The sequence below is a fragment of the Asterias amurensis genome, chromosome 14, assembly GCF_032118995.1.
Source record: "Asterias amurensis chromosome 14, ASM3211899v1".
Classification (NCBI taxonomy): domain Eukaryota; kingdom Metazoa; phylum Echinodermata; class Asteroidea; order Forcipulatida; family Asteriidae; genus Asterias; species Asterias amurensis.
Window position 1 is genome coordinate 15627340 of NC_092661.1, and position 24026 is coordinate 15651365.

The 24026-nt window shown below is 38.1% G+C and overlaps 1 protein-coding gene across 8 annotated transcripts in view; it reads left to right on the top strand.

The window, feature by feature from the left end:
• Positions 1 to 24026, top strand: part of LOC139946774 (synaptotagmin-like protein 4) — an 84414-nt gene that overhangs the window by 28621 nt on the left and 31767 nt on the right. For 6 of the 8 annotated variants that reach the window (XM_071944465.1, XM_071944466.1, XM_071944467.1 and 3 more), the window contains exons 3-5: positions 12797 to 12808; positions 18396 to 18617; positions 22652 to 23173. In XM_071944465.1, coding sequence (XP_071800566.1) covers positions 12797 to 12808; positions 18396 to 18617; positions 22652 to 23173 — 756 coding nt within the window. The remainder of the gene's footprint in view (positions 1 to 12796; positions 12809 to 18395; positions 18618 to 22651; positions 23174 to 24026) is intronic. The other 2 variants (XM_071944464.1, XM_071944463.1) reach the window with 2 other exon arrangements.

Below are 24026 nucleotides of genomic sequence, written 5' to 3' on the forward strand. Positions count from 1 at the left end.
CACAAAGAGAAAGACTAGTCTTATCTAGAGCATGGGGGAAGAATTTTGTTTTCCTCCATGTCTAGAGTAAGGATAAGTGATTGAGTTAGTATGAGTTATTCATTCGTCCTCACTTAAAACTAGCCCTAAGTTTGTAATAGCTCTAACGAGTCCTGGGACTTATAGTCTTAATTTAGGACTATGTTTGTGAATTGGACCCTGCTTATGAAAGAAAAACAGAGGAAGAAGAACAACATCAATGCCCAGTGCAATCTTACCAATCAATACCAGTTAAGTTGATAAAACAATTGACGCAGAGTTTTCAGACTTTTAGTGACCTTTCAAATGAGGTACATCTGTACATGTACATGTATCTTGCAGGCAACATGCATTACGTTTAAAAGTAACTCCTAGGTAGATTAACAGAAGTGTTTTCTTTTGCTGTGTCTCAAGCAGTCCCTTAACAGTTATGGAAAAAAGAATTGTGAGCGGTAATTCCGTCTTCCTTGTAGGCCCTACCTTTCCTTCTTTGATCCAATTACGTTTGACGCAGCCTTGCAAAAAATATCCTAATTAATGAACTGTATCAGTCTGCTGAATAATTAAGTTCAAATGGAATGAGCTACTAATGTCTAGCTGCTCTTTCTCACCCTCTTTTTTTAGAAGAACAAAAAGTTGTGAAAAATCAGGGCAAATATGCACAATTCCAGTACTGTTGACCAGCAAAGAAAGTTATTCTTTTATTTCTTCCTGAGACTAAATGGCCCCTGGGTTGATTATTAAACTACTTCTTAGACCCCCCTAGGGGGAACAGTGACAGTCGGGATGAACTCCGGTGGATAGGGGAAACACCACGATGCGTTTGTGTATGCGCATACATGTATGAGAGTGTGACCCCGCTACCGATTCTAACACATGCAAATCAGTCTCGTTGATTTGCATCACCTTTAGATTCTTTGTCTCAAGGAAAGCATGATCTATATTGTCTGCTTTGTGTTGTTCTTTTCTTTTTATGTTTTGTACGAAGAAACACGGTCGGCCATTTTATTTGACTCCACAAAATGGCCGACTGTGTTTCTTCGCTTGACTCCACAAAATGGCCGACCGTGTTTCTTAAAATGAAAGCCGTGCAATTTCGAGTCATACTTGTGTGGATCATTATATTCTACTTTTCAAATATCTTTCTAACCATTCGAATTCCATAACAAATGGTTCCACACGCTTTTCAAAGACCAACTCGACCGATCCAAGGCAACGTGTTCCTTTAAAGTATACAGTTACATGCATAAGGAGCACACTCAAAATTTCATTCAGCTGTTCGTGTACTTTTAATAGTGAAACATACTCCAAATTGAACGCTAGCTGGCCTGCTAGTAATATTTTCCACCTCCTTCTTAAAGGCACTGGACACCTTTGGTAATTGTCAAAGACCAGTATTCTCACCTAGTGTATCCCAACATAAAATAACAAATCTGTGAAAATTTGTACTCAGTTGGTCATCGAAGTTGCAAGAAAATAAATAAAGAAAAAACACCATTAATAATGAAACGTATACCCCAAATTGAACAGCCTGCCAGTTACAGTTTTCACCTCCTTCTTAAAATGAGTGTTAAGTTGGTTATTAGGAGTGTTTATATAACACCCAAGCAGATCCTTGCCATTTGATTGGAGGATTGTCCGTCACGTGATAGCAAATAAAAGTACCATTGCACGCTGAGTCACTCACCGTGCTTTTTCGTTCCATCCGAAATGTACCATTGCACGCTGCCAGCGTGCAATGGTACTTTTCGGATGGAACGAAAAAGCTGAGTAAAAAAAACATCACTGCGTGCACGTGTCTTTGGTAACGCAGCAGTGTTACTGCAAGGCATATTATGTAAAATTACTAGCATTCGGCTTCTACAATTAAAAATTGTAGGCCTACGCTTTGTTTGTTTTGAAAGTTGTATCTTTCAATCAAAATGGCAAAGATCTACTTGGATGTTATATAAAACAAATAATGAATGTTTATGAGTGCAATGGTGCGAATATGTTCATTCGTTGAAAGCTGGAATGTTCCATTCAACTCGGCTCCGCCTCGTTGAATAGAACATTCCATCTTTCAACTCATGAACATATTCGCACCATTGCACTCATAAACATTCATGATGTGTATACTACACGGATGTCACCCAAGCAAGTTATTGATGTGAACATTAATGTCCAGTGCACTCAGGTGTATCGCTACAGCTACTAATCAGACCACACTTAATTTCATGCACTACTTCTCCCAGACGATCTCGACATGCCATGTCTGTCCGTACCCACAAAAGCAGGCCTTGCTCTAGCAGGCAATGAAGGTCATGGCCTCAGTTGCCCCCATGTATTGGCCTTGGTGCCCTTTCAAAAGATTTTCAAATGGAAGTACTCTTTGCAAAATGAAACAGTCTTACCCCTTAAAAGATGGAATTCAAGGGCCTGGCCATGGCCTCTGTCATGTCTGTTGCCCCTGATCTTGCCTTAGTACCCTTTCAAAAGATTTTCCAATGAAAAGAAGCCAGTTTGTACAATCATTTAACATTCTGACGAAGCGTGTCAGAACACATGAATGTTTTCCACAAATCAGCACATCACCTAAGGTACCAGGGTACATTCATGATATCTTTATCCAGGCTTTCAGCAGTGTATTTGTCAGAATCTGAAAGGAGGCTTTGAAAGCTTTTGTCTCCTTTTAAATTGCCCTTTGTTGGTGGACGATCATGACTTTTAGTCTCCTGCACCAGAAGACTCAAGTTTTAGTGGTTAGGCCACGCCATCAGAGTCTGAGGTTCGAATCCAGGTGTTCACCTGTGCCCTTGAGCAAGATACCTAACTGTAAATCGCTTCCAGTTCGTTGTCTGTGTGTTGGCCTTTTCGTTGTTCTTTTTTTCTTTTCTTTTTATCTTTGGGTTGTTAACAGTTATCAAGAAAACTATGCAAAACAAGTAGAACCTGTTCTGCTGGGTTTGTAAAGTTTTATACTTCATTTTGCAATTTTTGGTCTTTGTTGCATATCAAAATGAAATAGAAAAACAGCAACAAATATGAAATGTTAATGCTACATACTGAAAAAGCTCACCAGATTCTGAACCAATTGACTGATTACCTCTTTCTACCGTCACGGCCCAGTGGATATGTAGAGGCCTCATGTTGTTATTAAAATTCACAGTTGACTTCATGTGTGACTATGATGTATATATACATGGCCGGGTGATGGCATTATTTATGGGATTATTTGTGTGTTTCTTACAACACGCTTGATTAACAGTAAAGCAAGCAATATAACACGGGATGCATTTTCTTTTATAATATTTATATATTATAATTTATCTCTTGAGGCATCTGAGTGTGATATCAATGTCACTGTGACACTAGTTTTTTTTTTCCTTGCTCTATCTATCGTCTATCAAGATAGTACTGCATGTATTACAACATGTGATGGTTGACACCTTGACAGTCTTAATCCACACTAGAGAATGGAGCTGTTGGGGTGCATGTTGCCTTGGATCGGTCGAGTTGGTCTCATGAAAAGCGTTTGAAACTGTTTGTTATAAAATGCATATATGGTTAGAAAGATGTTTCAAAATAAGAATAAAATGATCCACACAAATATGCCTCTTAATTGCATGGTTTTCCTTGTACGTCGTGAACTAACACGGCACGCCATAAAATGGCCGACAGTGTTAGTTCGCAAAGTAAAAGGAAAACCAGGCAATTTCGAGGCATGGTTGTGTGGATCATTATATTCTACTTTTGAAACATATTTCTAACCAAATATCGGTTTATAACAAATGGTTTCAAACGCTTTTCTTAGACCAACTCACCTGATCCAAGGCAATGTGTTCCTTCAAGGATGTGTAGTGTAGGTTGGATATTTACGGCTGTACATCTGCATGCCTGTATGCCTCGTCCTTTGAAAGGGCAAGGGCACCAAGGCATTTTCTTCTTGGTAAAGGGCTCCCTATGACAAGGAAAATGAAAATTTCTACTTGAGCATTTCAAGGGCATCAAGGCAATAACCAGGGTGCATGTAGGCCAATTATTAGACCTGCATCTGTCTGGGGGCTGTAGATGTGCATGCAGTCTTGGCTGTGTAGATGTGAAGGTTTGAGTTGTAGAACACGCCTACATGTACTGCTTTGTTTTTGAAAGGGCGAGGGCACCAAGGCATCTTCTCCTTAATAAAGGGCACCCTATGTATGAGGAAACTGTAAATTTCTATTGGAGCATTTCAAGGGCACCGTCCCAAAGATGACCATGGGGCATAGACTGATAGAGATAATTACCTGCGTTGCCTCTGTGAAGTACATGTGCATGTATCACGCCTGGACATGTATGTAGATGTAATGTTTTTGGGCTTCGCCGCTTTCGTGTTCAGCCTTGGGCTGTACATACGTACGTTTGAGTTTTGGGCTGGAGATGTGCAGTTTTGAGGTTGCCATGTAGACATGAAGTTTAGGGCTGCAGATGTTAAGTTTGGAGTTGTCTAGATGTAAAGTCTCTGCTTCTAAAAACTGTTGAAGAGTTAAAAAGCACCACTAGTTGTTTTTTGTTTGCAGAGCCCAACATAAGGCTGTATTGAACGGTGAAGCTTGTTTCTCCAAAACGACCCATATTTTTTTTCATATTTTACATGAAATATTTACTTACAAACAGTACGTTTGTGCTAAACAAAGTTTTGTAAATGTACTTGTATGTCACACACAATACATACACAGACCTGCAGGGCTGTATGCTTCGTTTTTGAAAGGGCAAGGCCACCAAGGCAATTTCTCTGTGGAAAAGGGCACCCTATGAAGAAATTGTAAATTTCTACTGGAGCATTTCAAGGGCACCAAGGCAATGACAAGGGGCAACGGAGGCAATTGCCTCCGTTGCCTCTGTGAAGTATCAGGCCTGGACCTGATACTTTAGTACTTCAATGCCTCAAGGCCTTGATGCTCTTGAAATACTACAGCAGAAATTTACCAGTTTCCTAATAGGGTGCCCTTTCATACCTGTACCAAGGAGAAAATGTCTAAGTTGTGCTTCAAAGATAAAGCATACAGGCCTGCATACAGTGATGAAATTTTGACCTTTGAAATCATTTTTCAAATTGCTCCAGTTGACAATAACATTACAACCTACAAATGTCTATTACATGAGCCACACTAGTGAGCTGATTAAAAAGCTGAAATCCTACCGTACATGTACGTTCTTTGTATCACTTTCGAAACTAGCAATGACTATCAACGATAGTATTCTAGAAAAAATGGATTTGTCTGTCTTCCAACCCCCAACCCCCACTCCTCCCGAAATGAAATTTGAGATGTTATGAGTGACTTTGGGCGCCATGTTTTTTTTTTATTGTACAGATTTATGAATATATAATGAATTACGCGATGTCAACAACTGGTCAACATCACTACACAGCATGTATTGTTCACAGGGACCTTGATGCAGTTTCGTCGTCGTAAAAAAATGAAAGGTGCAAAAGCCATTATGAATCCCTGTCGAATTAGTGATAAACTGATAAATTGTTGACCCATTGTGTGGACGTACGTAAATTATGTCCCTGCAAAAACGGAATTCAAAGGAGCTTTTGTAAGTTCGTAAAGTATGCGTTGTAGGCAGTGCATGGAGAATGAAGCAATTCACCTTTCACTTGAAAGAACAAGGAAAACTATTGTATACCCGACCATGTAAAGGAATGGATGTATTTCTGTGCGGACACTGTTTCTGTTTTTCTGTTACAGCCTCATGGAAACTTTACAAATTCTTAGCTTCACAAATCCTCCCAAATTCGTCACTAGGTAGTGACTTGAAGTTGATCGACTTGTACCCTTAACCTACCGCCCTAAAAAAAAAATTATTTTTGTTTCTTGTTACCCGACTGACCATTCAAAAACCAGTTGACCATGAAGAGTATTAGCATAATGTTTACAGTTTGTGTAACACCATGGGTAACACCATACAAGTGTAATTTACTTCGCTGGGAAGATACGTTCTTGAGAACTTGTCTTACTGTTTAATTCTACTGCCTCGGAGTATATTTCAGAAGTTGGGAGACTACCTAGGGGACTGTTATAATGTTATTTTCATATTTTGTTGGTGTCAATTTGTATCTTTAGGCCTATTTATTTTATATTTTTTATATAGTTGATCAAACTATCCTAAATAAACCTAATAACCCTAAACAAAATTTGGTATCGTGGATTTCGACAGAGGTTTTGGGGACTGTGCCTGGGTGCAACCCGTTTAACTTTTATACTACTTTTTTCTCTCTTTTCCAGATGGTTTCAAGCGGTGATGGGTCCTATTACATGTAATTCCTTGCGTATTTTTTGCATGACAGTGTTAATACAAATTACAAAGCTTTCTGAAGAGAAGATTTAACAGATAAAACAAGGACACTAATTGAGTAAATGCACTAAAACATGTAAAAAGACGAGGTTACTGGCATGACCGGGTTGTTTGTTACTCTTTCACAAAATACATCAAATTCACCGTTTCAATCTGTGAACACCCATTTGGTAAACTAACATGGGCTGCGGGAGTTGATTTCAAACTAGGGCCGCTTTGGCTATCAGGTAAAATGTCCACCTAATATGGCGTGTAGGAGACAAAATATCCTAAAACAAAGGGAAGAGGGAATGTCTGTACAGGGCCAAGTTTCATGGCACTTACAATCAGAGAATTCTGCACTTATCGTCCTCTGTAAAGTGTGTTGTTCTTAGGACCATAAGTGCAGAGTTTTGCGGAAAGTGGTTCCAGTTCATCTAGTCTACACTAACTGAATTGAAGTTGGAAAGGTTTTGAGTTTTGCCCTAAATTTCAAAGTGCTATGTCTCAAAACAGACATGCATTCAATTATTATTGTAAGTGAAATACTTTCTAGAACAGTGCGAAGATGCAACCAAGAAAATGATATGCATCTTTGTTTTTGTTTTTTCTTTACTTCAGAAAACTTTAACACCCTAATAGAAGGTGTTGTGTATTATTTGATTTGTATTCCCCCAGTCATGCATGCAATAATCCCCAAAGAGCATGAAGGTATAGTCAGTGTCCTAACATAAGTTGTTTTTCCCCTGGCAGGGGTAGTATATGAAACGACAGGTGAATCTTCTTTAATGACATGTAAATTCAAAACTCCAGATGTACAATTACGTGTCTGATTTGATTGGCTTTTGGCTGATGACTTCTTGTTAAAGCTTGATAATGAAGCAGCAATCTACCAGACGCAATTCTGTAGATACATGTTCAGTATGCAACATCTAAAAAGTTAGTGGCCTTATACGCTTCAACCCTAGCAGAATCTGCATACATTGTACATGCAGTCTTTCGAAGGTTATAACGCTACTTACATGTTTTTGAAGGAAAACAGGTTCTTGGAATAAGTCCTTTCTTATTTCAAGAATACACTAGCAGTGACCTCTGCCATCATAACAACAGACAATATACAGACTAAATGAAGTGCATCTTCTTAAATTAGCTGGACAACACTTAGTGAGTTTATGTGTACATGTTTTTGAAGGAAAAAATCATTGTGCGATTTTCTGGTAACAAGTTTTTTGGGTGTGACACAAGAAAAGGTTCTTGGAATAAGTTTTTTCTTATTTCAAGAATTACCATTTCTAGCAGTATTATCTCTTCCACCATAACAAATGACATTAATCAGACTAAATGAAATGCAGGGCTCTTCTCTTAAAGTAGTTGGGCGACACTTAGATGTGGAAAGTCTTTTGTCTTGTCCTCACGTACGTGTAAGACCCATGCAATATAAAGTGACTCATTAGTATCATTGTGTGTGTCCTGTACGTGTATGTAAAGTGTGTCCAATGCTGTAAACAATTTTCTAAGCAGTATTTTCTGCTTAACAGCTTTATAATATTGGGTTCTGATTATTATTTTTTAGTGTTAAACACAATCATTGTTCATGGGTCGGGTAGAATTGTTGTTATCATTTCATTAGTAAACCCATTGAGTACTCATTGTATTGTATCAATAATTCATAGTGTACGTGCCTTGCCGTTAGTGAGCCAGTGGTCAAATTCATCATCGTACATGTCAAGTTGATGTGAACCATGCAGTGTTGTTTTCATTGGTAACCAGTTGGCCCCCCTCATTGAGTTCAGGGCGCTATTTTTTGTTTCTTTGCACAAGAGAATTGCCATCCTCAATCCTCATTTTTTTTTTTAAGGATTCCCTTTACTGGATCGATTTTGAAAAAAAAACAAATTTCGCATTCAATAGTACTACGACAGTGGCAATTTCGTAGTGCAAAACAAATAAATTGTGCACCGCAGAATTTTATGGTGCTTCCCACCGTGGAATTCTGCGCTTACAATGACCTGTACTGTACATGTACATGATTGTACATTTTATTATAGGTCTTATGGGCTATATGGCGCAGAATTGCGCGGTAAGCTATAATTGGGCCCCACGTTGTTTGTGTGTTGTCTATCATTCACTAGTATAGCTTGGGTCATTGTCCTCATGGAGGGAGCTGTTGTGCAAAAATATCTTGCATCATGAAAGTTTTATTTTTGCTGAGCTGTTTTTGGATGCTTTGCTTGGGGGCGCCACCCCCTCCCCCCTCCACTGGGTTATGGGTGCGCTAAAACCCAATGGACCCTCGTTACAGTGTGCAACAATTGTATTCTGACTGTGGAGGCGTATCGTTTACATTATGTCTAGTAACTCATTTCAATTAATCAATTACGCTAAGCAAGTTAGCGAGTCAATAACATTTAAAGCTAGATGTAAGGCGTGTCATTGTAAAAGGGAAGCCGTTGTGCCTATAAGCAGTCATACTATACATAAACAAGTTTGCATAAGGGAATGACTCAAGGACAATAGCTCAATGATGCGCGCATCTTAACTGAGCTACATGAAACATTTGTCACCATCAAGCCTTGCTCATTAAACTTAGAACAGTCTATTACTCAGAGAGAGCTCAGTGGCCTTCGGTATTCCTTTGATAGTGTTTAAAGGTAATTTATATACCTACAAGCCGTATAATTTGTAACGACATCCATGCAGTGTTTTTGTCTCATTAGTAACCAGGCAACAAGTTAACTCTCATCTCAAATCTTCATCGCCAAGGACATTTGAAGAAAAAAAATCAATAAAACTGCAGCACTAAAACAAGACACGATGAGTTGTAGTGATGTGTTTCAGTGTTTTCATTAACCGGGAATATTAAAGAATTTAATGGCGTTGTATTTTTTATGTGCATTTTTAGTTTGGCCTTAGAAATTTCATTTTGGATTGCCTAACTTCATAGTCCTCCAGGCCTGTATGCTTCAATTTTGAAAGGGCAAGGGCACCAAGGCATTTTCTCCTCGGTAAAGGGTACCCTATGAAGAAATTATAACTTTCTACTTGAGCATTTCAAGGGCACCAAGGCAATGACAGTGGGGCATGGAGGCAGGCTTGCTCATTATTTTGTTTAATCAATAACTTTGAGATATTCAATTAGAGTGTTTTTGTCCATTTTGTTCAGTCGCCTAGTGGCAGCGCTAATTCAGTGTTTTCAAAACAGAGTACAGCAAATGCTAGGGATTTGCATTTGTGACAAACCTTAGACATTATTGTTTTAACAAAAAAGATAACTCCGGAAGCCTTGCAATGTTCTGAAAAATAATATTATTCAGAGGCGTGGTGAGCCTTTTATTTTACACAAAAATGAAGTGGTAAACAAAAGAGTTGCAGTTTGTAAAAGATCCAAAAAGTATTTAATATAAATGGATATTTTTTTAGATCCTGCCTTGCAAGGTGCTTGAAGAACTGCTTTATGTAAGGCAGTAAGAATTTGAACAATGCACAAGATTGCCTTGCTGTGATGCGTGATCGTGTGAGGGAAATTTAATACACAAAAATATGCAGGTTTTGTTTTCATTGTTATAAATTTTTAGGGGGATGGCATAATTGTTGTTGTTTAGGTTGGGTTTTATTCACGTAAGGGCACGTGTTAAAACCGATTTTTATTCTTCTTCTATTTCCATCGCCAATATTTCGCAAATAACAGGGTTTGTTTAAAAATGTCACCATTATTCGAGAACAATGAAGGATGCCCTGGAAAAAAAGTGAAAACATTCTCAATAAAACTCTTTCTAGTCCTGGTGCCTTTATTGCTAGTCTAAGCCAAACTCAGTTATCAAATAAGTGGTTTTATTGAGGGGCTTGACATTCCATTGAATGAATTTAAGTGATTTATGAATATGATAAGTGCTGACCTGCATTGCTTTATTGTTCTCCCCTTGTCCTCCGTAAACCATCATAATTTCCAATTAAAAACTCAACAACCAATTGTAGTTGACTGTGGTTGTTTTTCAGTACAATCTTCCTCGAAATGGGGGGGGGGGGGGAGTAGACAGAGGGGCACTTTCTGAGAGTTGAAGGTTGAATCTAACAATAGACTAAGTTTTTAGGTTGATCTAGTTACTAACTTTCCATAGTGATTACTCCAAATAGCAACTGCAATGATATGGAAGGAAGACAAAATGGAAAAAGGGCTTATAATGTGAGCATATTTCATCGACATTTCAGAAATTAAAAGTAGTCTTTTTTCAACTTGTTTTTTTTTCCCCCAAAAAGAATGAAATAAGTAAAAAAAAAAAACACTTCAGATTGATTGATAAATGGCCATGTGGTAGTAACAGTTCGACTTGAATGGCTATTCTGTTCATGAAAAGTGATATAATTGACAGCAATTCTATAAGCTTTTTTGAGATATTGCGGCCACAATGCCACAACATGTTTGGGTAAATTTGTGTGTACGTATATAGCTCTATGGTATACACCCAAAGCAATACACTCCGATCCTGTCCGCCATGTACCGTCAAAAAGGCTTATTCATGATATATAACTTTATTGTGTTTATGCACAGAAGTTATACACTTGTGCTGGTCTTTAAATCCCATTGTTTTTGCTCACTGGTGCCCTTATTAAAAACAAAATATTTAATACCACCAAAAAAGGAAAACAAAGAAGAAAAGAAAATGTTGACATAATTTTTATGCTGTGTTTGATATTATGGGACACACTGCGTGCCTTCACATCTGGGGCTGTTTTGAAAGATGTTTACAAAACTGAAATTGAAACAATTAAAAAAAAAAGAAATTGGTAGACTGTGTTATTTTACAAAGTAAAAGGAAGACCACACACAATTTTTAGGGATATTTATGTGGATCATATATAAATGCCTGTAATTTGTTTTCTCAGAACTCGGGAAAGTACTGAGTTTAGAGTGCTAACACACATCAGTGTGTAAAACCAAAATTTGTATATAATCTTTATCCCTCGATGCAAAGTTAACATCTATATTCTATTGTAAAAACAAATGTTCAATCATACTCAGAAAATTCATAACAAACACTTTTTTTTGCCAAAACTGCCAAATACGAAGGAAACGTGTCCCTTTAATTTTAGTTGGAGTTATTGCATTGAATATCATCAACTGTAAATTATCTCGATGCAAACTTGACATCCATTAGATCATTATATTCTATTAAAAAAATATGTTTTCAACCATACTCGTAAAAAATTCACAGCAAACACATAAATTATAGCCCTACTTTCGTACTCCAAAGGCAACTTGTCCCTGTAAAGTGCAAGTGGGAGTTATTGCATTGAATATCGTCAACTGTAAAATTTCCCACATTTTTTTGTACAATAGATTATATTACTTCTTTTTTATGATCAGCGTTTGTTAAAGGCACTGGACACTACATGTAGCGGCAATTAGTTTTTACTTAAAATAATTTTTAGCATAAAAACTTACTTGGTAACGAGCAATGGAGAGCTGTTCATAGTAAAAAACATTGTGAGAAACGGATCCCTCTGAAGTAACATAGTTTTTGAGAAAAAAGGAATTTCTCACTAAAATATTTGAATTATAAGAGACCTCATCTGAGGTCTGAAATTAAAGGCATCTGAAAACCCACACAACTTATGCGACAAGGGTGTTTTTTCTTCCCTTATTCTCTCGCCACTTCAACAACCATCTGAGTTCAAATTTCCATAGTTTTATTTTATGCAGATGTTTAGAAACACCAAATGAGAATATTGGTCTTTTGACAATTACCAAAGGTGTCCAGTGCCTTTAAGGCATCATGAAGCAGTTTTTAATGAATACTCTGGTGGGAAAAACTGTACCAGCATATTTCAGAGTTGATATGTCCATCAGAAAGGTATCAATTTTATGGTGGTGTAAAAAACAACAGAAATCAAAACAACTTTCTCTTGTTTGTTTTAATCGAAGCAACATCTGGCTTATATTTTAATTCCTATATTTTTTTTATTTGTGTAACTTTATTGGTAATTGTCAAAGACTATAGTCTTCTCACTTGGTGTATCTCAACAAAATTAAATGCATAAAATAACAAGTAACTAAGAGAGGTTTGTGGTCACACCATGCGAATATCTCTTTGAGACCGGCCTGTATGCTTTGTTTTTGAAAGGGCAGGGGCACCAAGGCATTTTCTCCTTGGTAAAGGGCACCCTATGATGAAATTGTAAATTTCCACTGGATCATTTCAAGGGCACCAATGCAAAGACAGTGGGGCATGAAGGCAATCGCCTGTGTGCCTCGGTGAAGTATCAGGCCTGTTGAGATATCCCTGTCGTCTTGTGGTTTTTCCCCCCTAAATTCAAGCCCTGGTGTTTCAAATTGTTTCGGGACACAAATCTACGAGATGTGTGTTTATTCTTGTCGTTTCCCATTCCATACGCCCCTGTCTTTCATCTGCCTTGATCAATCTCATTCCATCATTTTCATTTTCTATCTCTTTGTCTCGCCCTGCTTCCGTAATCACAGAAGACGAGCAAGGTAAGGTTTACCATTCATCCGTTCCTGTGTGTTTGATTTTCTTGTGTATTTTCATTGTTTTATTATTAGTTTTTTTGTTGTTGTTCGGCACGCATGTTTTCATTTCTCATTGTCTGGTTGTTTTTTTGTATCCATAGGGGGTTCGTTCACAATTATTTACATCGTTATAAGCGAAGTTAATTAAGTGGAGTAGAAGGACGCGTAGACGGAATGGTTATTGACTTGACCGGCTTCTCGTCAAATTGATACGCAGCCGAGTGAATCCTCTTAGGAGCATTAGGAAAGATTAGGCTTGGGTTTACAATCAATTGTAATTGTTGTTGCCCAATCTACCGGCTTGTTCGATAGAAAAGAAGAAGAAAAAAAAGGATCAATGTCAACGAAGGCAAACGGGGAAGTAGAGGCATGCCTACGTACATGTCGACCACGTGGGAGCATCCTGCATTCCCCATTGTCACTGTCACGCAGAGTAGAAAAGTTAGAACATTTAGAAATTTTTAAAAAGGTTTATGAGAGAATGAAAGCAAAGTCATAAGGCTGTTTTCGAGTTGGCAGCCACAGCTAGGGTATAGAGCTAGATTATTTGCGGGATCATGTGTTGAAATTTAGGGCCTCTTTAAGAACAACAGCAAAAGTCGTGTATGCGTAAATGCAACCACCAGTTCGGAGACGGCCTAATGCTCAACCCTCACAATCCCCACCAAACCACCAGTTCATGTTTATTTTATACACTGTATGTACAACTATCTACAATGTAACAGAAGCAAGGCACCATTTATTTATTGTTTTTGATAATGCACTGCCTTCTTTTATTCCTCACGTTTCCTTTTCATTTTATAATTTGATTTTATTTATTAATTGCTCCAGTGAAAACATCAATCAGAATGACAGTCCAAAAATATTTTTTACTTTTAGAAAAGGAAAGACAAGAAATAGATTGAACTGACGTAATTTTTTTTTAAGTTTTCATATGATTGCTGGTACCATGTTTTATTTTCCTCTTTTGAGGCAGCACCTTTTTCCCCCAAGTATTATAGGCAGTGTTCACAATGTTTTTTTAGATAAGAGTTTGTCACCCTTTGTGTTCTTTGCACTATTATTGAGTTTGTTGCATTTTTATTCAAACAGTTGAAAATTTACAATTCATATAAATGTACACACAAATTTATGTTTGTTTACATACATGTACATGTAACTGATGTTAATTAAACTAGTTTACATTCCATTGCTGTTTTTCATTCCATTGCTGTTCTAATTCTTCTATCCCTTGCCCTCCAACCCCTCGATTCGCCCCCACTCATCCACCACCACTCCCCCCACCTCCTACATGTATGATTGTGCTGCCCTTGTCAAGTACGATTCCTTGCACCCTGTTTCCCATTTTCACCTTTGATGCAGCACCTTTTTGTTCTAGTAAACATAAGTTTTCATAATGTATTTAACATGAGTTTGTTATGCTGTTTGCGTGCACAAATGCACCATAAAGTGGGTTTGGAAAAAAACCAACCTCACTCCATGTGTCAGTCGAAATTAGATCAGCAAACAAAACTCACTCTCTATATGTCACCGAGACATTAAAATCCAACCGCGTTTGTATTCATTGTTGCGTTGAATCGCAGTTGCCATGGAAACAATAAGACCCGCTCAAAAGAGGTGTGTGCTAATTGTGTTAGCTGCATCTCCGCGCAGAAGTTCTTCGTTTTAATCATGGCTTATCAACCGTAACTCCAATGTACTGGAAGGCACCAGGTGTGATTAAAGCAGGGGGTGGGGGAGACACAATTTGGACTGGGCCCACAATGTCATGGCTTTGCTTTATTTTCGGACAAAATTCAGCGCTTACAGAAGCAGGGAATTTTGCGCTTACTTACGTCAACTGTTTTATTTTTACGGGTCAGCTGAGAATTTTTGCTCGTGCTTGTGCGTTCTAGTACTAAGCATTCCTCGCTTAAACAGCGAGTGCAGAAATTCGGCACTTGCACAGTAAGTGGAAAATGGTGATTTTTTCTGACAATATTTGTGTGTGTGTTTTTTTCTCTTTTTTCCCTCTTTAGCACAGAATGCCTACTACCATTACAATTTTTTTTATCAATTCAAGGAGGCTTTCAGATAGAAATTACTGGCACACATTTTTTCCTGGTCAATACCAAAGTCTGTCCCTGTAAAAAAAATAACAGACTACCAAAATATGCAAGTCTAAAAAATTCATATTTCAAAGAATAATTTCTTGGTAAAGTGAAAATGCTAAAAAGTGAGTCAAAGTGAGACAAAATTTCTGTCCGAAGCTGTGGACTTTGAGGTAAAGCTATACCTTTGCTTCAGCATGTGCATAATATCTTCCTACCGCTATAAATTTCAGAATGCTTGTTAATTTCAGAGCACTCAGCAACGTATCTTCCGGTTCATTTGATATTCTAAATGCTTGGGCAGCCCGTCGTTACAGCTCAGGAACAATTCCTAAACAACCCTTTTTCTGATTTACTATTCACTCCCAGATCCATTAGCACATTTTGTAGCCATTTCACGGTTTACTCAGAGAACTTAAGTATAAAAGGTTCTTGTCGGTGTAGCCAGAAGCTTTGATCCGAAGCCAACCCCTAGTCTTTTTTTTTTTTTTTTTTTTTTTTTTAGATCTCCAGAAAATGGTACCCATTCATTTTGTATGCAAAGTGTTTAGAGGGACCTACATGTACATGTTCATTTTGTACCATTTTCCACCCCTCCCCCTTTCATGTTGACAGCCATTGTGTGTGTGCATTGATAGTTTTCCAGTTACCTGACAATCCCCACAATCCCCCCCCCCCCCCCCTCCTCTCTATATGCAGTGGCAGCTTCCATTCTGTGGTCTTCCTTTAATCCACATAATGTGGTTTTACCATGGAACTATAAAAAGGGTTATACCTTTAGTGAACTGGTTAGCATGCTAGACAAAATGAGCCCCATGGATAATTATGTTACCACCAACAAAGAACGCAATAGTGTTCAGTTTTTGTGTCAGTGAAAAGAGCAATAAAAAAAGACATGGAACATCAAGATTTTGATGTTTTTTTAATTTAATTTTATTTTTTTAATGATGATGGGATTGACTTTAAATGTATCAAGTTGCTTTCCATACGATTTGCATTGTGTTAGTCTGTTTCTTCAGCATGTTAATGTTTCAATCTGATTACTTTGACATGGAAGCAATGTAGAAAATACATTAAGGGCCTTGCATAGTGCCTGGAGACAAGACTAACATAGATATGCATCTGTCCATTACACATACAGTACAACTCACATAATTACCAATGTTCAACATTTCCTGCAATAATATAATGTATCTTATATAAAAAATGTGGTTTTGGGGGGGTTATATTTGTGCAACAGACTCGACAGAATGTACTCAATTACACCATTTTGTGTATGCATCTGTAACAGACTGTGTTTTTCCCACATTATACATGTATGTTTCATTTTTCTTTTCAAATGCAAACATAGTTTGTTGATTGGTTATTGATTTGTGTTCCATCACATTAATTTCACTTCAAATTCAATACTTTTGTTCGATTTGTGCACAAGTATGTGTTTCTTTGTAATAGCATAATGGCTCTTTCTCTCGTGAGTCGTGACAATAATGGATTGATGCTTAGTCGTCAGACTTCCCACTCTTTCCCAAAAGTCCATTATTTTGTGTTTGTACTAATGCTTATATTATATTTTAATAAAAGCACTGTAAACTGTAAACCACCATGACAATTTTTTTTGTTCAGCACAAACTTTTTGTTCCTGTTTTGGTCGTTAAGAAATATGAAAGTTGTGCCACATGTAATTGTTTTTTTTGTTTATTTTCTCTCTGGCACATGTACATGTACATCAACAGAGGGCTGCCTGTTTCTATAACGTGCAAGTAAATCAGTTTTCTTCCATACTAATTTTGCACACAATATCAAGAGGGAAGCTGGCTGGAAATTAGTCGGATCCCTGGTTGCTTATTGGAATCCAACAATTCTAATGACAATTTTGGTCACGGGGTACATGACCACGATGGCGGCTTAAAACAAATACCATCTGTTTGTTCACTTAGAACTGACAAATAAAATTGGCAAATTATCATTGAAATTAAATACCCGGCCATATTTTATAGCCATATTGTTGGTTAAACAAGAGCCTGGGTGACAATTTATTCCGATCACGCTAACTTAACGGTGCATCACTGGTGACCGCCATTTTCCTAAATTATTAAGTTTGTAAAATTTCTCTTGTCAGTTTCTTACAAAAGCTCATTACCCTTTGAACTACTTCCACTTAAAAGCATTTTGTGACAATGAGTTTAAAGGCAATTTCACTGCTTAAAGATTAATAACAATTTTTCCCCAAAGGGTAAGTATTTTTAATGAATATTAACTCTTCTTTTAAAAATCTTGCCACAAGTCTGTTCCAGCTTTTTCTTTCACTGTGCATCAGAAAAGACCGGATTAAAGGAACACGTTGCCTTGGATCGGTCGAGTTGGTCTTTGAAAAGTGTTTTGTAACCGTTTGTTATAAAATGCATATGGTTGGAAAGATGTTGTAAAAGTAGAATACAAAGATCTACACAAATATGCCTCGAAATTGTGTGGTTTTCTTTTTACCTCGTCCAATAACACGGTTGGCCATTTATGGGAGTCCCATAAATGCCCGACCGTGATAGTTCGCGACGTAAAAAGAGTTTTGAGTGATACTTGTGTGGATCATTGTATTCTACTTTTAAAACGTCTTTCTAACCATATGCATTTCATAACAAACGGTTTCAAACGCTTTTTGTAGACCAACTCGTCCAATCCAAGGCAACGTGTTCCTTTAACATCAGTTTGAATACGGCCTTGAGCTCTGCATGTTCTGTTTGTTCATCAACTCTGCATGTAGTATTTGCATGTAGATTTTTCATGTTTATAGCATTTACAGCATATGTTTTTATATAGCAGTTTAATTTAATTAAAAGCTGTTTAAAAATAGCATTTCATTGTGTCGTCTTATGTACAAAGTTGTTCTATATTTAAATTTCATCAAGATACATTTAGTAAACAAATTTTAATGACATTGAAAGAATGTAATTAGTACAGCAGCAGTGGCAGCAGACTTACATGTACCTTGTCAATGAAAGTGTCCAAAAAGTGCATGCTCAGAATGACAAAAACAAACAGAATTCACTTGTTGACCTAAGTTCAGCTTTCGGCTCATGCATGTTTCTGAGCTAAAGCTTTAACCATACCCTCAGCCACACCCCCCCCCCCTCCCCTCACACACACACACTACGTGGTAGAGATTTGTATGAAGGAAAATTAACTTGTTGTACGGGAATCCAACATAAATGAAATTTCCTTCAAAAGTAACTGTAACAATCACCTTCAGGAAAAGATTTCGTCCAGCACTTTTGCATAGCAAATGATTTAAACTAAACAAGTTTTGTGCACATTGAATGCCCTACTGCCAATGCACATTGAATGCGAACTGTTGAGTAGCAAATGATGATTTTTGGCTAGCAATTGATACATTTTGTGTAGCATTTTGCTCTGCTATACAGGGGAAACCGTGCATTAAATTGTTAACAATTGAATCTCTCTTCCAGGAAGCTCAAAGGTGAACTTCACGATCTGCGCAAGAAAAGCGCGGCCAAGGAGTCGGATGAGAATGACAACTGCCGTGTTTGTGTACGCTGCCGGGAGCCCCTGGGGCGTGTGTTCAAGTCGGGCGACAACTGCCCAAAGTGCCAGCATCGTGTATGCACCAACTGCCAAGTGACGTTACCCAGCGGAACCAGATGGTTGTGTACTGTGTGCCATAAATCTATGTAAGTTTTTTGTTGTCGTCTGTGCGAACCCAATGATGTGAAGGTGGAAGTGTCGTGGCCAAGCGGTTCAAGAGCCCTGAATTCAAACTCTGGTGTTTCTGATCAGCAGAGTGTGGGTTCAAATCCCAAGCCCTGACACTTGTGTCCTTAAGCAAGAGACTTGACCATTGCTTCCTCCTTCGGATGGGATGTAAAGCCATTGGTCCCATGTGTTGTGTAACACATGCAAAAGAACCCAGAGTGCACTTATCGAAAAGAGAAAGGGTTTGCTCCCCGTTGTTCCTGGCTGTGGCTGCTGAATGCGCCGTAGCACCTTGTAAATCCTTTTAGAGTGCTACAAAAAATTGGGTCTCGGATTCATCACTTCAGTAACCTCTCTTTCTGAAAGTTTGTATATACTCAGCGCCTCGAGTACCTTGTTTGGTAGATACGTGCGCTATATAAGACTTTGATATTATTAAAGTCACCTGGAAGTGGTATTTTTTCGAAATAAAGCTTTTGTCACTAATATATGTGTTTTGATGAGTGGAATGTGAATAAACAGTTAACTAAGGTTTTAAAAAATCAGTTCTTATGTTATTTACAAACTTAAGAGTAGACCCCCACCCGAGAGGGCGCTGTTCGTGACGTCAATCGAGGCAGACTTTGCCTGTAATGCGTAGAGTAAACACAATTGCAAAGTACATGTACGGACCAAGTCGTGAGTTTCAAAAAAATATTTTTTGTTTTTTTTTCCGGCAATGCCGACCAGGTGTATTGCTGCTGGATGCAGAAAAACACTTTTTGAAACGTGACAACTCACGACTTGGACGTACATGTACTTTGCACGTGTGTTTACTATACGTATTGCTGGCAAAGTCTGCCTCGATTGACGTCACAAAAGGGGTAGGTGGAGTCAGCCCCCCAAACAACTTTATATATTTGTTAAACATATAAATCGTGACAAACAATTAAAAAAAAAATTGTTTTTATTGTTCGTAAGCATATACTCTTATGTTTGAAAGAAAAAGAAATTCTATTTCCAGGTGACTTTAATACTTAGGTGATACATGTAGCATTAAATTTTGCCTAGCAAACACAGGTTTGTGTTGGGCTACACAGCAGCTTTGGGTTATTATGGCTTCTGACTAGCACTCCCGATCAAAAATATTAACTAATAGGGAGACAGCCAACAAAGGGCTACATGTACAATTGTAGATGGCTAATAATAATAAATAATAATAATTAACCACTCTTATATAGCGCATAACACATAGAAATCAAACATGTCCCTAAGCGCTCAAACGCTCAGTTGGTAGAACGCCGGTACTTAAATCCTGAGGTCGTTGGTTCAAGTCCCACACATGTGTTACGACCAAGACTTGAACCTACATACTCCGCTGAACAGAAATACCAGAGCTTGAGTGAGGTGCCCTTATCTGCTCCGCCGAGACACGCCACAAATTATTAAAAACATGTGAGGCAAATACTATGCCCGAATATCATGCAATGGCTGTCACCCTTTTAAAGGGTATTGTAATGACATTGTTGTTTTTCTAAACAAGACAAGTATGTTTAGTCACACCCTTCTATACGGGCGGATCCCGCTTGTCGGTGAGACATTCTTTGGCATATGTTTGATGATACTTTATAGAAGTATGTAAACATCACGTTGGAATCCAAGTCAAACATTAATCTAGTGGAAGTGTTTGAACATTGCAGACCTTGATATTTTAAGCTGTTTGTATTTATACTTCATGACCCAATAAATTATGACAGTGCTTGAGTACTATTGACAATTATTACAAACACATTTTGCACATGCTATGCATTATTAATGTTAATGGGATTTGAGGCGTTGCAGGGTGAGTTATAAAAGTGTATTGGTTTGCGGTAACACCATGTGTACATCTACATGGTTAGCCTCCTCACCCGCTTCTTTTTTTTAGGCCACGGCACTTCCTTTTTTCTTTTTTTTTATAAAAACAAATAGAATACATTTTTAACAATCTTGGCCAACAAAAATAAACTTTGAAAAATAGTCGGTTGTTTTTAACAAATATGTTGGGCGACCATTTTTGAAAAAGAAAAGAAAAAAAGGGCCCCCTCTGTTAATCTATTTAGAATGCATACATGCCTGAAAGTATATGTGACCCAGACTGCCTGTCACTTGCATCACATCCAACCATATTGAAAGTATCGCTATCATTTCATCAAACCGTTGTGAAATGCTTTTTTTTTGTTCTCTCTCTGACAGCGGTGAAAAGTGATCGTTCACACTGCTCAAAAGACCATCTATTGAGTTAATTACCAGCCACACACAACAGATGGTGGTGGAATTAAAACAGATGGCACTTGTCAGGGTTTATAAATGTGATCCCCGCTGAAATGTTTTAAAAAGAGAATTAACGCCGTTAAAAACGGGTCTTTCAGTTGGTAATTATATTACACACGAACAATCAGTCGCTTTACATACTTACATTGTAATGTTTTAAAGGCAGTGTGTACTTTGGGTTATTAATCCATAAGCTAAATGACCATCACAACTTTCTCCGTAAAGAGCACTGGAGAGCTGTTGATATACAACATTTTAAATGGTAGAAATGACCCCTTTAAAGTAATGTAGTTTGTTAAATTTTATAATAAGGTACTTTTTTTCACACAAATTTGAATTTGGAAAGGTGTCATGCGTGAATCTTTTCTCGGGCGCGTGAAAGAACACATTTCTATGCAACACAGGTGTTTGTTTCTTTCATTATTTTCTCACACTTTTAAAGACCAACTGTGCCTTAATTTTCACAGGTTTGTTAGTCTGTGCATGTATGATGGGATGCACCACACGAGGATACTGGGGTGGATTTCACAAAGGAGTTAAGACTAGTCTTATCTCGAGTTGGGACGAGTTACTCATCCTTTTTTAGGACTAGCCTTAAATTTTAATTACTCCTAAAGAATCATAAGACTACATATAGTTTTAAGTTAGGACTACCTTTGTGAAATCAACCCCTGTCTTTAACAGTTGCCAAAAGTATACCATGTCTTTAAATGACAGGCTCATGAAGTAAGAATTCCCTCTTTTTGAATTGATTTAAAAGAAGAAAAAAATGCCATTAAAAACCACTACAAAACAATGACAGTTTTGTAGTGCCAAAAAAATAATTGTGGCCAGCATAGCAATCGCTTATCATTTGGCCAGGCATACCAATCTTGAAAAAAAAATATCACCTAGGCATAATATTACTCGGGTGGGATTCGAACCAACGACCCTTGCAATTCTAGAGTAGTGTCTTACCAACTAGACCACCGAGATTGAGTACACAGTGCTAACACACATCGGTGTATGGGCATAAACCAAAATTAATATTCTTTATCCCCGATGCAAATTTTTTAACATTTCTTTTACATACTAATCTTATAAATCTAAGCTCAAACATTTTGAGTGTTGATTTTGCCATAGAGTGGATGATTAAGGAGGATATGCAGAGAGTTCCTGTTGCTATTGGGGTTACATCAGGGCCCAATTTCATAGAGCTGCTTAGCAGAAAAAATATTGCTCAACAAGTCTCTGCTAAGCAGAAATGAGCAGGATACCAATCACAAATTGTTTATGTGGAATCCTAGTTTAGTTGGCAACCATGTTCTAGCTAGCACAACTTTGTTGTGCTTAGCAGCTTTATGGTATGAAATTGAGCCTAAAAGTCAATGATAATGGTCCAAGATAGAGGTATCAGGGTTAATAATTGACCATGATCCTATTATAATCTTGTGCTTGAATTAGCTTGTGATGAAGCTTTATGTTCATATACATGAGCTTGCATTAAACTCCTGTATTGAGTGTACAATGTACACGTAGAGTTTGTATTGTAGCAATCAATCAATCAATCAATCAATCAATCAATCAATCAATCAAGGGTGTGGCATAGAGGTTAGCCAACCACTCAAGAATGAGTGCACAAGATTACATAAACGTTAACTGTTGGTCAGACAATATACTTAATCACTGGGTTGTTATCAGAATGACTAATGACCAGGTAATTTTTTATTTCATCCAACAGGCAACTTCAACTGGAGACTGGCGAGTGGTACTACAAGAAACTCCAGGTGGATGAGGTGCCATTGTTGGGCTCTGATCTAGTGAAGGCGTCTCTTGCTAAGGCCAAGCAAACCTTGACGGATCCTACCACCGCCCCAGTGCTCACCGCCTCCGACCTCCGCTCGAAGGGGTCGCTAAACCGAGGAAAGGGAAACCGCGGCCGAAAGCAACGAGGGCGCGTGAACAGTCAGTCCTCGTCGGACTATGCAAGCTCAACGACTAGGGAATCTAGCCGACCGAGCGTAAGGTATGAGAACAGTTCCAGTGACCCCAACTCCCCCGTCATATCACACACGACCTCGTCCTCAGGGGTGGGTCACTACACAGATTTGAACTCTGACCCTGAGGACCTACCGAGGGGAGGGGCTGGTATTAGGTGGCGGAAGGCGGCGGTAGTCAATCAGGCCGGCAATCGGCTTATCAGGCACAAAGGAGATGGGAAAGCTAGCACACTAAAGCCGGACTCGCACTTACGAAATAACAGGTGGATTTTCAAATCGTGTTATTAGATTTTAGATCGTTCTAACGACACTTCTACTAACGTCTCAATGATGCAAGCTTTTGTAGTTAATCTTGTTACTTGTTTTTTGTTCATCGTTCTATTTTATTTACTTTATTTTTTGTTGTCATTAACATTTCAAACTTACCACACTCCTTCAACCACTTACCAAGGGTTTGACTGAGTTTGACATTGCTCGGCTTCATGATAAATTTGTGTGAACTTTCGATTTGCATTATTTTTTACATTTAAAATAGTATACCCTTTTCTCAATGAAGCCATGACTGAACCAAATAAGAACAAAAGTACAGACTGGGGTTAATAAAAATAAATAATAATAATATGGAAGTCTTAGCACACGTATATCTACCAAACAAGGTACTCAAGGTGCTGAGTATATACAAACTTTCAGAAAGATAGGTTATTGCAGTGATGAATTTTGAGACCGCATTAACCAGCCACAGCCAGGAACACCGGGGCGAACCCCTTCTCTTTTCGATATTCTTTTACATGCGTTACACAACACATGGGACCAACGGCTTTTTGCCCATCCGAAGGACGAAGCAATGGTCAAGTGTCTTGCTTAAGGACACAAGTGTCAGGGCTTGGGATTCGAACCCACACTCTGCTGATCAGAAACACCAAAGTTTGAATTCGGTGATCTTAACTGCTCGGCCACGACACTTCCATTTCAGGGTTGTCAGTCCCTCCTTTGGGGTTTTCCCTCCAAAATTTAAACAAGAACATTTCTTCTTGTTTTCCTGTTCATCCAGTTATTGGCGCCATTATGTTGTTGGATGTGAAACAATACAAAAAATGATTTAATTAGCTAACATCT